Source organism: Mytilus trossulus, unplaced genomic scaffold (genome assembly GCF_036588685.1).
Source record: "Mytilus trossulus isolate FHL-02 unplaced genomic scaffold, PNRI_Mtr1.1.1.hap1 h1tg000262l__unscaffolded, whole genome shotgun sequence".
In the NCBI taxonomy this organism is placed as follows: domain Eukaryota; kingdom Metazoa; phylum Mollusca; class Bivalvia; order Mytilida; family Mytilidae; genus Mytilus; species Mytilus trossulus.
The window spans coordinates 405,262-422,527 of NW_026963322.1; the positions used below are offsets into that span (position 1 = coordinate 405,262).

Sequence of the window (17,266 nt, forward strand, 5' to 3'; positions counted from 1 at the left end):
ATCAGCTATCATTTTACATCTAATTGCATTAATGGAATGTCAGATCTGTTATTTCTATTGCATTCACTCTCCAGGATCCAACATTGATTGAATTTTTCAGGATATCATGAAGTCAGCCTCATAAAAATAAAAGAAAGGAACAAATTGGAAAGAAGAGGGCACAATTGGTTTCCATTGGAATTCCAGCAGTCTGTTGAAAAGCACATCTTCTAAACGTAACAAATATGAATAAAATAGATCTAAAATAGACAGAGTGGACCTGGCTGGGCACTTGTACATCCTAACAACAGATATGAGAGTACTCACAGTTAACTTTCTTAACTAAAACAAAGAGAAAATATTCATAATTGTGATTTTGTTTTATCTCATTTTTTCACTGTACTGAAAATATGTTTTCTAGATTCCATTATTACATACACATACATATATATTTCTTTCATATATATCTACAAGTATTCATTCTATGCACATAATTAATACATGTATGGTATTGGCTATACATGTATACATATTATAGTATGTTGACACAGTATTTACTGCATGTATTTACAGTTTAAAAATAACACTGAAACAGTTCATTATTGGTTCATTTTTGAATTCTAGTCAAATCATTCATCTTTGGTCCACTCTTTTTTTTAATTTTTATCTTGGCCATTTTTTTGTGTGACTCTATTTTTATCAGCAGCATACCATCTTTTAATAAGGATGATCGATTATTATCATAAATGATCGGTCTTCTGTAAATCTATTGCTATAGTGGTGTACGTATTGCTCGTAAAATACATATATAACTGTTTATACAAAATGTGACGATGAGCTTGTTATTCTATTGTGTTGAAACATTGATTTGGTTTTCTATTTCAACTTCAATAGCCATTCCTGAAATAAAATAAAATACATCACTGCACTGATACAATAAGTTACTTTTTAAAATTCTACTAAAAAAAATCAAAATTTTAAAGATATACAAATTTCGACCAAAATAAAAAGAAACTTTAGTGATTAATAAACAACGTTACCATAGTTATGGTCACCGGCCATGCAGTCAACAGGCGGTTTTATTACGTTTTTATATAGAAATAAGATGTGATGTGAGTGCCAACTCTCCATCCAAGACAAAATGTTTAAAAAGTAAACAATTATAAGTCGCATTACGGCCTTCACAACGGAGCCTGATGTCACATCGACCAGCAAGTTATAAAGGGCCCTTATTTAACTAGTGTAACGCAATGCAGACAGGAGGACCAATCTGTATGATTGAACATTGAAAATCTCTATTTAAACTAGTCTGCATACACTCATATTTTGGTATACACAAGTCCTTAAATCTTAATGAACTTTATGCATAAGAAGATAAGAATTGAAAATGCTCTGAAATCCAACTGTTTAAAGCATATTTACCTAATATTTCATTTTTAATAGATTTCACTTCCTCTGCAGAAATAGTTTTAGCCAAAATCTCATTTAGATGATCTGTATATAGCCTAGTTGGTTTGTTATGTTGGTCAAACCGATTTAAAAGGTCACTTAGTATATTACGTAATTCATAAAAACGTTTATCATCAAGATGAAATATTCTAGAATGTTGTAATTCGTTTCTAGTCAGTCTTATGCGCTCAATATCATCTCCAATAGCTATGTCTGTAGTCTGAATTCTTTGCCATGGACCGCCCCATGAATTACTAGGAATGTGTTTATTAAGAATCCTGTGCTCACTGTACAAATATGTTATATCACAATCACACCTTGAACGAAGATATGGTTTATCTGGTTTCAATAGATCATATAAAACATCAGCAAGAATATTCAGAGCTATCATTCCCATCTTTGAAAAATTGATTTCCTCTTTTGTGAACTAAAATACAGATTTAGGTAGAGAATAATGATATAAAATATGTAAAATGTATTAAAAAGGCATGTAAGGCTAAATAGATTTGTTTGGTGAATCGATTGTTGATTTAACAAATAAGTTAAGTAATGCAACCACAGCAACATAAACAATATAGTAATAAGCAGAAAAACTTTTAAGGTAGCCAAACAATAACTTCACCTCTGTTTTTGTTTTTGTTTTCACAACATACATTAGTAAATGATTTACAAAATAATAAAGAAACAGAGACACATTTCTGCAATAAAATATCCTAGTACAAGCGACCGAGAACACAGCTTGATATGTGATATAACATACCCCTGTCAAACTGGCTGCTGCTGCTGCTGACTCATCATGGATATTTGAAATGTCTCTATTACTAGCGTTGAAACGGAAAGACAACTGCAATTCAAAAATAAAATAACCTTAAGAGAGCAAGCTTACCTACAACAACAAATTTCTATCCACCATACAAACGGCGAAAGCTTTTAATTTCGTTTGTGTTTTCATCTTTCAGAAATAAACCTTTTCAGTTATGATTTTTTGGCACCAATATTGTGTCAAAACACTTATGTATAAGTAACTTGGATAATGATATACTTAGCCATGTTAATATGCCTCTTCATGACAAGAATATGGTTATGTTAAATGAATACTTATCATGTTTTGTGCTAGACCAATACTCTGAGATAGATATGCTAACATGCTAGTTCGCACGATAACAGTCCACATGAAGACATTTCATATGTATACCCAGAAACATTATTCTTCGTTCTTATTTATAAAGTCAAGTGATTAGCGGAAAAACAGCTGATTCAACTTAAAATTTTTTGGTTTGACCAGGCTGGGGAATGAACCCTAGACCTTCTGAACACGAGACTATTGAGGTGTTTTAGTAAAGGTCGCCCTCATACCTATATATATATAGTAACTAAGCATATAATAGGGATCTTCTTCTATTCATTTATACAAATTAAGTTGTAATCAAAAATGTATTACTAATTTGATTTAACATCTGGAACCCCCCTTTTTGCAGGAGTTTTGGAGTTCATGGTCATCTAAAATAATGACAGCAAAGATGCATGGGATGTGGTGACCTCTAAATTGTAAAATGGGAATGAAGTCCCAAATTACAGTAAAAAAAATCAATTAAAAACAAATAAATCAATTTCAATCTACTAATAAACCAAAATTATCAACTTTCTTATTTTCTAACTTTTTTATTCACCCTAATTTGCACAGAAATCTCTGTCCTCCTTCCAGTCTCATTTGTCATGAGACTTTAAGACAGAGTAAATATATATTTATTAGTATATCAATATACAGGACTGAGCACAATAACAATTTTAAATAAAATAAATCAACGTTTCATGATGATAGCATTTTTCATTGGTTACATTGAAAACAACATTATGACTACAATGATGTCCTATCTAAAATCACTAACAACAAGACCATCTTTAGAAACGTTTGGAATTTCGGTTTCTTTTTTTTAAATTAAAATATGTTAGAATTAAAAAAATAATTGATATGGACTTTGTCCCCTTTAAAAGATCACACCTGTCTCATAATTTCATCCAAGGTCATCGTCTTATTAAATATGACAATAATGTCATGACATAAAGTATTTGTATCTGAAAACAAACTCAAATACTGACGTAGGAACTGACTGATTGACGTGTTAGGTACTATATATCCATTGCTATCATAAAAACTAGAACATGGTTGATACATTATAATCCGTCATTCTCAATAGAACAAGATTTATTATTAGAGGATGCAGGAGAACCCGGAAGATATATGACCTTCAACATGTAAATTGGCGATCCTAGTTAACTTTTATATCAGTGTCGAAGGAACCTGCCACCTTTGAAATTCACAGCTACAGCTTAACAAGCTGAAGGGTGTTCATAAGCTAAGAACAAAAAATAATAAACAGATAAAGCAACAAAATCATATCGAAATAAAGTACAGGTGCTTAAATTTTTTTTATTGAAGATGTATTGTGTGCAGATTTACAAAATGTTGAATTGGAAGATGATAGTGATCTTTCTGTCGACAAATGATAAGAACCTTTGAACAACTTTATGACAAGCATACACCATTGGTATTAAAAGAGTGAACATTTTTAAACAGGCAAAATGGTTCAATGATAAAATTAAAATTGATATTCAATAAATATTTAACATTAAAAAAGGATTGAGTAAACTTTAACATGTGGCTCTAAATAGCCTGTTTCGCTCATCTTTGATTATGTGCAAAATAAATAAAGGATACAGATATATTCCTAACAAAAGTGTATTTTAGTGATAGTAATGTGTTAGTAGATCTTACTTTACCGAACATTCTTGCTGCTTACAATTATCTCTATCTATAATGAACTCGTCCCATTAGTAACAGTTGAAAATATTATGTAACAATTTACAAAAAATTACAAAAAAAAATTTGTTAAAAATTGACCACTAAGGGAAATGTCTGCTTAATCATTTTTATCATTTTACTTATTTTTAGGTCTTTGTTGTACATTATTGCTGTTTACAGTTTAATTCAATCCAAAATAATATACAAGATAATAACCAAAAGCCGCAAAAACTTTCTTAAAATTACCAATTCAGGGGCAGCAATCCAACAACAGGTTATCTGATAGGTCTGAAAATATCAAAGCAGACAGATCTTGACCTAACAAACAATTTCATTTCTCGTCAGATTTACTTAAAATGCTTTGGTTCCAGCGATATGAGCCAAGAACTGCAATTTACTCTATGCACTATTTTTGCCATGTCTGTCATCTTGGTTTACGGGCGGGGTCTTCGGACACTTTTTTTAACCCTGATACCCTAATGATGATTATGAACAAGTTTGGTTAAATTTGTCTTATTTGTTTTAAAGGAGAAGATTTTTGCAAAAAAACTACAAACATTTACAAAAAATGGTTAAAAATTTCCTATAAAGGGAATGACTTCTTAAGGGGTCAACAACGTCAGATTACGTCTTGTTGAATCATTTCAAGAGTGCTGAAATGTCTTACTGATCATTGATTTAAGTTAATAGTCCAAAATATAAAGCTCTATTACAACTGTCACATTAACTTAACCAAGAAAACAAAACATTGACCAATGAACCATGAAAATGAGGTCAAGGTCAGATGAACCATGCCAGGCAGACATGTACAGCTAAAAATTATTTCATACAACAAATCTAGTTGACCTATTGCTTATAGTTTAAAAATAACAGACCAAAACCCAAAAACTTAACACTGAGCAATGCACCTTGAAAATAGGTCAAGGTCAAATAAAACCTGCGCGACTGACATACAGATCATAAAATATTTCCATACGCCAAATATAGTTGAAGTATTGCAATTCGTTTTAGAAAAAAATATCAAAACTCAAAAACACAACTTTGACTACTGAACCATGAAAATGAGGTCAAGGTCAGATGACACCTGCAAGCTAAACATGTACACCTTTCAATCATGCCATACACCAAATATAGTAGATCTATTGCATAAAGTATATATATAAGAAAAACAGACCAAAACACAAACAAATTAACTATAACCACTTAACCATGAAAATGAGATCAAGGTCAGATGACACCTTACAGTCCTTCCATACACCGAATATATTAGACCTATTGCTTATAGTATCTGAGATATGGACTTGACCACCAAAACTAAAACTTGTTCACTGATCCATGACATGAGGTCGAGGTCAAGTGAAAACTGTCTGACGGGCCTGAGGACCTTGCAAGGTACACACATACCAAATATAGTTATCCTTTAAGTTATAAAAAGAGAGAACTTAACTTTACAAAAAATCTAAACTTTTTTTTCAAGTTGTTACTTAACCATGAAAATGAGATCAAGGACATTGGACATGTGACTGACAGGCATCCATATACAAAGTGTGAAGCATCCAGGTCTTCCACCTTCTGAAATATAAAGCTTTTAAGAAGTTAGCTAACGCCGCCGCCGAATCACTATCCATCTGTCGAGCTTTCTGCAACAAAAGTTGCAAGCTCGACAAAAATCATCTAAATAAATTTAGACTTACACATTTGAAGGAATTGATTATATAATTTGTTGGTCAACACTTCATTTGATGTAACAAAATAATCTTCTTAAATCTATATTACCAGATCAATAGCACTTTCATCTACCCTCACAACTGTAATACAATTAGTATGATGAGATTAAACATTTAAGAAAAATATGGTTGATGTGCTATCACAAATGGGCTTTTTTATAACTATGTTTGACATCTTTTTTCTCGGTGTTTTACATATTTACAGATCACTAAGACCATGATAACCCAAAACCAAACGTTATGTACAGTAAACATATTAACACTTACTTTACTAACATGTACACGAGATTTCCACTTTTCTAGCAACTACCAGTTGATTTGTAAAGAAGCTGTGAAAAAGATGGCGGGCAGAGGTTATATTTGAAAAAGGTAGGACAGGAGTTTGAGTAATAAAAGCCAAGATTATCAACTTTGCCAAAAAAATGGCAGGTTGACAATGTATGTAATTTTGTTTTAGGATAAACTGATCAATAAAGGCAGGACCGAATAGAATGCAAAATAAAAAGGCAGGAGAGAGAATATAACAATAATAATAAAATACCAATTTTATTCAAACAACGTTTCTTCTTAATAAAAACACGGTAAAACTCATGTGATTAATACCTTGTTTTGTGTACATTAAGCCCTACATTGACTATCGACTGCATGTAGCAGAACATGATTTAAACTACATGTAAACATTAAGGCCGTGTTCACATTGACCTAAACTCGGTGTTGTGTTAGTGTAACTCACACATTCACTAAACACAATTACGTTCCCATTGATAAAACTCAATGTTTACATGTAGTTTAATTCATGTTTTGTCTACATGCAGTCGATAGTCAATGTAGGCCTTGTGTAGTTAAAGTGTATACAAAAATAGGCATTTAAACATTAATTTTACCATGTATATTTAAAGAAGAAACGATTTTTGAATAAAATTGATATTTTTAACCATTGTTGATAAAGTTCTTCACAGAAATATTTGTCTAAACTTGGTATATTTATTTGTGATAAAAACACTTTACGTAGCTTTATCATCCCATATCAAGACTCAAACATCATCATTGCCAAATACATCATTCACTTGAAAAAGTTTTCCAGAATCGACTGCACGTACAGAGAAATAGTTGTTACTTGTCTTTACTCAAACAACGATTCACTCAATAATGCATTACTAATAAAAGTGTGAGGTAAATTGTTTTGTTTGTCTTGTATCTCAGATCCATTAAAATATACATAGAAATAAAAAAACAAAACATTACACCCTCCCTTTGCCAAATATTCCTTGGAGAAGACTACTATTTGAAACAAAGGAAAAAGATAGAAATGTACTGATCCTTCCCATCTCAATCCTTTATCTTCGCCCATAAGCACGCTGCTGCAGCCTACATTTTTCTAATGCGTAATCCAGAGATCTTTAGTAACTTTAAACTATTGCAAATTATTGAAACAGCTTTTATAAAGGAGCAACCTCAGTCTGACTCAGTTTTTTTTCTCGCATGAACGTTTTTATTTAGGTTTTTTCGTTGCTAGCATCAAATATTTTTGTTCCCTATATTTAACACTATAATGTATGAATTTAGAATAATTGTTTTTTAATCATCTGTTTGACCAGAATATTTCTTTTTTTTAATTGCTCCCCCTCTCTTGAAGTCAATGGTCGTCCACTAACTGCTAGAAAAGTTGTCTGAAATATTTGCATTCGGTTCTACGTAATGAACATTTAACTGACATATTGTTTAGAAGTGTGAACAAATCTTATGTACAAAAGGTGTATAGATGTGAACAAATTTAATGTGAAACCAGTGTACATTACATTAAACTAATTGTAAGCATGTTTTTCTGTACATGGCATTTGGTGTTAACACGGTCTAAATTTTATCAATTGGAACGTAATTGTGTATAGTTTACGTATGAATCACAGTAACACAACACCAAGTTTAGGTCAATGTGAACACGGCCTTTACATTATGTAATGTGTAAGTAAGTCAGTGGTTGTATACATTTTATGGTGATATCTATCTGAAATATTTGAAATAAAAATATCAAATAGTATAAACAATTGCTGGTTACCTTAGAGTATGTAGTTGTGGTGTGACTGGTGCTATCTCTGTTTTGATTTAATCCTGGTTTGATCTCACAACTAATTGGCAGCTAACAAATTTGAAAAAAAAATGATTTTTTTCGTACTACTATAAAATATGTGCTACAATTAATTGTTGGTGGGATTCATGTCGCTCAGTCTTTTGTTTCTATGCTGTGTTTAGTGTGCTGCTGTTTGTATGTTGTGTCTTTTCGTTTTTGACAGGGTATTGTTAGATTATTTCAGATTTTATGTGTTCCTTTTGTATCTGTTGCAACTATTTTGCCTGCAATTTGATGTTCAATTAAAATTATTGGACTGATGATGCAGCCTCTATCTAAATTATTTCAAGCTCTATCTTATAAAACTGAACAATTCACATGAACCCAAACACTTCGACTAAAATGTATGTCTCCCCTTGTTATCTAGGAGTCAACCATGTAAACAAGCAACACACATATATAGTACTCAAAAGAGATTGACAATACAATACAGATGGCAATTTAGAATATTATTTTAGTTCTGGTGAACATATACTTGTGAAACAATTTAGGCTTAGGTCAAAACATTGTTATCAGGTACTGCACTAATGTTCCACTTACGCATGGTCTTCTTCTTGTCAGATCTTGCCAATCATCAATGAATATATGGGTGATTGTACATTTAACACAGTAATATTCTGAAATCTGCTCCTCACTAAAATCCTTTGATCCTGTCACAGACTCTGGTTTTGTAAGGCCACATTCCCAACTTTTCCAAAATTTCACATTAGACATCTTAAATCTTGTGTTTATTATCTTGACAATTTCCTCTGTCACAAAGTGGTCAATGTATTTGTACAAACCTCTTTCACGTTCTTTCCCAAATTGCCAAACCTGAATTTGAATCCAATTTGGAAATTTCATTATATGTAATTTTGCTAATTTTGTCGTTTTCTCTAACTCAAAGACAGCTGAGCTTCTGAAAAGAGCAATTTGTTTTTTCTGTGCCTTAGTGACAACTTCTGCAACTTTGTATTTCCTGCATAATGATGCAATTAAATGGTTCATTAAATGAGGTGGTAGAAACCTAAACATGTAACATAACCAGTTAGACTTAGTACATGTGTATTCTGTCACGTTAAATATTTCGTAGATATCGCACTCAGGTTCTGATTTAATCATACAAGGTATATAATAAAGAGATTTGTCATCAACAGCGTCTCTTTCAGTTCCTGATATGTTTGGACGTATAATGATATCAAATTTCTCCATAACGTTCAGGATGTGATCCTTGTGTTTGGAAAAAGTGTTTCCACTTTTGCTAAATATGTCGTCCAGAACCTCGTTATGTAATTTTCCCCTAATTGACAATTCATCCCATTTTGTTCTATGTCTAAAACTAATAGCTCTAAATTTCTTTGCTGTGACTATACATCTAAACGCATCAGACAACCATTGTGTGTCTAAAATAATATAAGACGGAAGATCTTTGAAATAAACTAAAGCTCTGATTTCATGGTGAAATTCCAGGAACAATCGGAGTTCCTCATCATTTAATGGATTAGTTGTATCAGTAGAGATGTGCTTAATTTCATTAAATGAAATAATTGGTAACTCCTTCTTCTTCTCCTGAAGTCGTTTTTCCAGCTGAATAAATTTTAAAGGATATTCTTTGTTCCATGTTTTCATTTTTCTGGCTAAGTTAAGGATGTCTTCTCGGATTTGCTGGAATACATTGGGATCATCTTCTGTATTGGAAATGAAATATTCTTGCCTTATATGTCTTTGTTCATCTTCTGTCATATTCTTCGTATACTGAAAATGTTTTCGCGGCATACATCGTCAATCTACAATAAAATATGCCTGTTTGTTTGTTTGGTCTTTACAATTGAAATATATTTTAAAATATGAAGTAAATACTAAAAAAAAATTACTTAAATAAATTATTTTAAGAACACAACCTTTGCAAAATTTGTAAAATGTGATAACCAATTTGCCTTTCCTGGAAACACTTCAAATCTTAAAACACATAAAGTTAATGCATTTGATATTGTCAAAAGGTTGATCTGATTACTCTACACTATTAGCCAAACAAGACAGGCCTGTCTCAAAGTTAAAACAAAACAAGTATAAGTGTGCTTGTTACATTTGTAGAATTTCAATACCTCTTCTATATCAGAGGTCACAGCATCTCTCCATGTGCCAACAATAACAACTGGTGGATCAAGATCGTCTGATGTCTTGTTGTCAGCAGAATTAATCGTGTCCTCTTCCAGTCTACTGTAACAATGGATCGAGTCAATCCATAACTGGAATAAATCTACAAAAAAAAAGACTAACGATTCAAATCACCATATATTTAAGTCTCCTAAGGATTTGCATGTTAATTGTAGTTAAATTATCTGTAGTAGTATCTTTGGCTCTGGCCTTGTAGGTGCTGTATTTTGTTTTAATTTTAGCTCATTTATATGTTTTGGAGTTTAGTGTGATGCAATTTTCATTGTACTTGTACATATTATGTTAAGGGCCAGATGGAGCCCACCTCTAGGTATGGTATTTTCTTACTGTATTTAAGACCTACTGATAGCTCTAGGATTTGTTTTGCTGTTTGTTGGGGTTGTTGTCTCTTTGACAAAGTCCCGACTTTCATTTGCAATTGTATTAATAATATGTAAGTGGGTATAAACACAAAGAAATAATGAACAGCATAAAATGTTCACAAGCATTGCAGTGTTATTAGAACATGTAGTACATGTACTTTTTCTATTTTAAGGGAGTAAGATTCATCTAAAACATTTTATTATATGTATATTGCATCACTTAATATATTAAATTACATGTGATATTTTAGGTTTGAAAATAAACCACTCTTGTTAATGCTCTACACATTCTCTGTAACAAAAACAAAATTAAGGCCGAAGATATGGTATGATGAATATTGAGACTAAAACCAACTGAAGATCAATAGAACAGTAAATCAATATATATAGATTCAGCTAAAGGTAAACCTGTTAAAATTCTTTCAAATACACAGTAAAAGATTTAAATAGTCTGTTTTGAGTTTAATTGACGAAATTTTTATAATCTATAATGAGTTCTGAAAATTAATTATCTATTTAATTGATCAAATTATACTTAACTGACAGTACACAAACATGATAAAACAGTTATCCTGAAGTGACATAGTAAGTACATTGTTCCTTTATTATGTTCATGTAAGAACAAGTTTTGAATACAGTCCCAATTTGTTTAAAGATATCTTAATTCTTTTAGAAATTGTCTAATGCAAAAACAAATTTGACTAAATCTTTCTGAATCCCATGACAAAACAAATATCGCGTGTCATCAAACTTCTACTGGATTTACATGCTTAATATCAGGATTGCTTACATGTATATCCAAAAATTGTATGTTATAATTGTATGTATAAATCATGATTACGTGACACTGCCTGTGTAACTCTGAATTCCTGCTGCATTTTTCTGAGTCAATAGAACATTTTTATGCAAACAAATTCAGATCTTCCAAAAATATCTAAATTTGTATGAATGTGTCAGAACTATGTTTAAAAAACAATACATAGAATAATGTCATGCTCCGAATGTTTCTTTATCACTAGAAAAAGATAGAATATAATTATCTATAAGGATAAATATACTACATCTATTGTTTGTTTTGAATAAAAATCCAATAATTTCTTTAGTAATACTAAATAAATTATTAACCGCCATTGGTTTTAAACCTTTGTTCATCATGATTGAGCATTTTTCATAAAATTTATTGATAATTAGAAAACATAGATACTTTAATGTTGCTACCAATACTGTCCTTTTCAACTAAAATAATGCAGTGCAATTTGAAATTTGTTATTTCAAAGGCCTGATGAAAAGGTTTGTTTGTAAACTTTTAACAAATTAATGTAAGAAGAAAAAATACTTTAACTTTTGTTTCTTAATTTTGTTTAATAGAAATCATAAATCGACATTTAAATCTATTACTTTTTGTACATAAGGAGTGTTTGTTTTCCATAAAATATTCTGAATTTCAGAACAAAGAAACTCAAATTCTGTTCGCATTACCGAAAAATATTATATTATATTGTATAAAATATGATAAACATCAGGAAAAAGATGTTCACATTGTATTTGCTTGTTGTTTAATACATTTTTTTCTTCTTTTTATCAAAATAATGCACTTGTGTTATCAATGTTAAAGAAGTATGCAAGATACCAAATGGACAGTCAAACTCATAAATCGAAAATAAACTGACAACGCCATGGCTAAAAATGAAAAACAAAAAGTGCTGACTACTGGGCTTGTGATACCCTCAGGGAAATAAATCTCCACCAGCAATGGCATCGACCCAGTGGTAGTAAATAAACTCATCATAGATACCAGGACTAAATTAAGTATTCATGCCAGACGCGCGTTTCGTCTACAAAAGACACATCAGTGATGCTCGAATCCAAAAAAGTTAAAAATGCCAAATTAAGTACGAAGTTGAAGAGCATTGAGATCCAAAATTCCTAAAAGTGTTGCCAAATACAGCTAAGGTAATATATGCCTGAGGTAGAAAAGCCTTAGTTTTTCAAAAAATTCTAAAATTTGTTAACAGTTAATTTATATTTATAACAATATCAATGATAATTCATGTCAGCACAAAAAGTACTGACTACTGGGCTTGTGATACCCTCAGGGAAATAAATCTCAACCAGCAGTGGCATCAACTCAGTGATAGTAAATAAACTCATCATAGATACCAGGAATAAATTTAGTATTTACACCAGACGCGTGTGTCTAAAGACTCATCTGTGACGTTCAAATCCAAAAAAGTTAAAAATGCCAAATAAAGTACGAAGTTGAAGAGCATTGAGATCCAAAATTCCTAAAAGTGTTGCCAAATACAGCTAAGGTAATCTATGCATGAAACGACAAACAGAAAAACAATAATACACATAAGACAACATAGAAAACCAAAGAATAAACAACACTAACCCCACCAAAAATTAGAGGTGATCTCAGGTGCTCTTGAAAGGGAAGCAGATCCTTTCCACATATGGCACCCGTCGAATTGCTTATGTGATAACAAATCCGGTAAACAGTCTAATTCGATAGGTCACATTCATAAAAGGGAAGGGGACTGTAGGTATATTGAATGTCTTTTTTTCTCTTTCTAAATATGAGGAAAATAAAAAGATATAACCAATGTTAATTCAACTGATTGGGTGAAGCTTACATTTTGCATCAGGACAGTCTATTTGAAAATATTTGTGCTAAAGATGAATGCCCCCATAATTATTTTGATTTCTAATCACCTATCATTAGACTGTCCCTCTGGTATTTTTAGTCCCTCTTTTATCTTAATCTATAAAATGTTACCTTGTGCATTTTTGTCGTCAGCTTCATTGAGTTTTGTTACAACAAGATAAATTGCACCTGAGGACAAAAACGTTTGATGTGTGTGGTAAAACTCTTCATCTCCGGCAAAATCCCATAACATTAATGTGGCATACTCCTCTTTGTCATGTAAATCAACATTAGATTTGAGCATGGCTTCAATATCCATTTTTGCAGCTTGATTTCGTTGCCGCGAGATGACTGAAGGATCAATTTGAGATTCAGTGGTTACTTGAAGTTTTCCTTTTTCAGGCTGCTGGGTTACTGTCTCTGATTCTTTTGATTCCTCAATACGCTTGTACAGAATGGTTATGCCAGTGTTTTCCTTGACAGCTTCACGTGCTCCTTCTTCCACTGATGCTTCAATTGTTTCTTTGTATTGTTTCAAGAGTCTTGCATGAATTTCAGTTTTTTTATTAGTTCCTATCATTAGAAAATTATAATAATATTAAAGAAATATTAAGTAAGATCCCATAAAAAAATAAGCAATAAACAGTTACAAAATAAATGTTGTCCATCATTTTTTTTTTATTTCAACCCTTAGCTAGTTCTACAAAAATACACATTAATCACAATTGAACAGGGAGTTTCTTTAGTTGGTTGAAATATTGATATAACAGATTTGATGAAAACTAGATGCATATTCTACACATACCATATTATCATTATGATGCTAAATAAAGTTAAGATATTCATCAAAATAAATTTAAAAAAAAGCATGCATTAAGATTCATCATGAGATGATGTGGTTGACAAATAATTTGAAGGCAAACAGTGAATTGTAATTGTTTAATTGTAATTCGAGCGTCACTGGTGAGTCTTTTGTAGACGAGGCGCGCGTCTGGCGTATATACTAAATTTAGTCCTGGTATCTATGATGAGTTTATTTACACCCTCATCCTTTGGTCTTTGTTGGAAAGCTGTCTCATGGGCAAACATGACACATTGTGTATCCATGTCTTCACATGTCAAAACAGCATTAGCTACCAAATCTTCATAAACTGTATTGATATGGAACTTTCAGATTTGATTTATACGTGTATATACACTGTACCATATTTAAAAGTATATCAGTAGTAAAAAAAGTCCACAGAAAACAATAGAAAAGGCGAACAATTTTCATGATGTATTAACATTTTTACGACTGGAAAACTTCTTATTATCCGTCAACATAAGCTCTAATAAAAAAGGCATGTGACAAAAAGGCAATTTAAATAGATAAATATAAAAAACACATGAAATAGTGTTATAATGTTATTCCTCTTTTCTGTGTGATATCATACCAAAGATAAAAACAATGATCATCATCTTTTTAATTAAAATTTAAATCAGGCAGGTGTTACCTGTGAAAGGGGATGAAGTAACTGAACATGATGAGCACATGCACAATCAAAATTTTGACTGAGGTCAAACCATGTGTCGCATGCATATTGATGCAAATGTGGTAGATCTCACAAAACATGTTTAACCCCACCGCATTTTTGTGCCTGTCTCAAGTCAGGAGCCTCTTGTATTTTTTTAAAATTTATTTCATTTATATGTTTTGGAGTTTAGTGTGACGTCTTTTTTCATTGAACTACAATGTAGTACACATTTTGTTTAGGGGCCAGCTGAAGCCCGCCAGCTGAAGCCCGCCTTCGGGTGCGGGAGTTTCTCGCTGTGTTGGAGACCCATTGGTGGCCGTTGGCTGTTTTCTGCTGTTTGGTTAGATTGTTGTCTCTTTGGCACATTCACCATTTCCATTCTCAATTTTATTGTAACAATAATGTAACAATGAACTTTTGGGGTCATAATTTGACAAAATCAAACCAATCTTTAGTTATTGTGTTCCCCTTTTCTAATACTGTTACTATGTCTATTGAATTAGAAATGCACTTGTACCATAAATATCTCTTCACATAGTTTCTGACTGGATGAACTATTTATGAAAATTCTTGACCTGGATTCATTGAAATGTATCTTTGAATTGGATCTTGTAAGACATATGCTTTGAAAACTGGAGATTAATAGATCGTAACATAATAAACCAAATAATATTGCTGAATAATAAGTTATGTAAACTAGAAATCGAAAATATTATAAATACTTTCTTAAGAAAGGAAAAACATTTGTGTTTAAGCTTCTACTTCATACCATCTAATTTATTCCATATTCCATCATCAGACATGGCTTTGCATTTTATTGTGTGGATTTCTATTCCATTTGTACTTGTTACATCTCTGATGTCTTCACCAAACAATCTTCTAATCAATGACGTCTTTCCTGCACCTTTTTTCCCAACAACTACTAAACGTATGTCCCTCTTTTTCTCAGAGCCTGACTCAAGTAATTTGAGGTACAAATCAATAGATCTTTTGTCAGCCATTACCTTTATTTCAGTTGGAACCATATCACCTAAAACAATATTTTTCATAAATGTTTTATTAAAGCATAGCATAACTTTACTCATCTATACACATATAACTATTCTTTTGAGTGCCTGTTTTCATTGTGTTAGTTTTAGAAGTTTTTTTATAGTTTTAATTGGAAGTCTTAGTGAGTTGAATTGTCATGATTCGTTCAAAAATTTAATATTTAACTTAAGACCTAAGCTCAGACATATAGATGGACACGAGTAACACATAATGCCCCCTTCTCTTCTATTTGGGCTCACAAATCATAACAAAGTAAACAGCTATACAAGTACAGCAAGATTTGTCCTTTTTATTCATATCAAAATTGGTGAAAAAATCAAACAGAAAATTAAAGTAGCATACCCTAAAAAAAAATTTCGTGATTTGTCTCCTTGTTATAAAAAAATCTTTTTTTCACACAATAAATTCTTTGATAATTTAATACTTTGTATACATATAATACCACTTAAGTTTTTACACATTCATTATATGGTTATCTACTTTTTAAATCCACACAAAACGGACTGCAATAAATTTTGATACTCTGCAATATTCGTTCTCAAAATGGATTGTTTTGAATCATTGCAAATTGGCTAAAATTCTATGTTTTTTGCCTGAAATCTAATGAATTTCTTTTTGTTTAGAGAAATTGCATCAAACTTTTAAATACTACAGCTTAATTCAATTTTTCTTAGAAAAAAAAAGACAATTCTCAGCTACCTTCAAATTCTTCCTGCAATAACAAAAGAAAATAAATAATATACATACTAATATTTTAGCATTTCCCTGTTCTAAGTCATATTGTACTTTTAAATTTATACAATAAACTAAATTTTTAGCCTTCTGAAATCTTACATTCAAAACTCAAGGCTAAATTTTTAGCTTTCAAAGATTCTCAATTAAATGTAATCGGCTCAAGTTTTAACTATAAATTTGATCAGTTTGAACAAAAACAGTTGATACATGAAAAAAATGCTAAAGTTTTAGTAAAAAAAAATAACATGTTGATCGCAATGCAATATAGTAAATTGTAAATTATAAGCCTGGTACCTTTGATAATCGATTTTGGAGATGAAATTTAGCGACTTTAGCGATCATTATTTTGATTTGATCACGAAAATCACGAGTAAGAGTTTACATTTAAGTTTTGAAACAAGCACTAGATTTGAATGTCCTACAACATTCATAAACTGTCATCAACATGTAGAATAGTTTATCATTATTATATTTATCGACTTTTGGTGGGATTTTATTTCTCAATCTGTAGGTATTATGTGGTTTTGGTAGGATTGATATTCTTTTCGACATTTTGAGATTGCCTCAGGCATCAGCAACCTCTTCAATACTATAAAACTATAGTTTGTACCAGGCAGTATATATATTGTACATATGCCTCATTCAATGTAAAGCGCTAGAAATTAATAGAAATGTACTCTTTTGTAATTTAAGTGATAGAGATCCATCTTTTGCT

The 17,266-nt window shown here is 31.3% G+C and overlaps 2 protein-coding genes across 2 annotated transcripts; both read right to left on the reverse strand.

Annotated features, from left to right (window-relative positions):
* Positions 1-495: 495 nt before the first annotated feature.
* LOC134701750 (uncharacterized) lies at positions 496-2,306 on the reverse strand. The gene is made up of 3 exons (XM_063562886.1): positions 2,189-2,306; positions 1,402-1,855; positions 496-879 (listed from the first exon to the last, which is right to left on the reverse strand). Exons 2-3 carry the CDS (start codon positions 1,823-1,825, stop codon positions 827-829), a joined length of 477 nt encoding a protein of 158 aa, XP_063418956.1. The 5' UTR covers positions 1,826-1,855; positions 2,189-2,306; the 3' UTR covers positions 496-826.
* Positions 2,307-5,998: 3,692 nt separating this feature from the next.
* LOC134701737 (uncharacterized) lies at positions 5,999-9,694 on the reverse strand. The gene is made up of 3 exons (XM_063562882.1): positions 8,627-9,694; positions 8,002-8,095; positions 5,999-6,039 (listed from the first exon to the last, which is right to left on the reverse strand). Exons 1-3 carry the CDS (start codon positions 9,692-9,694, stop codon positions 5,999-6,001), a joined length of 1,203 nt encoding a protein of 400 aa, XP_063418952.1.
* Positions 9,695-17,266: the final 7,572 nt, after the last annotated feature.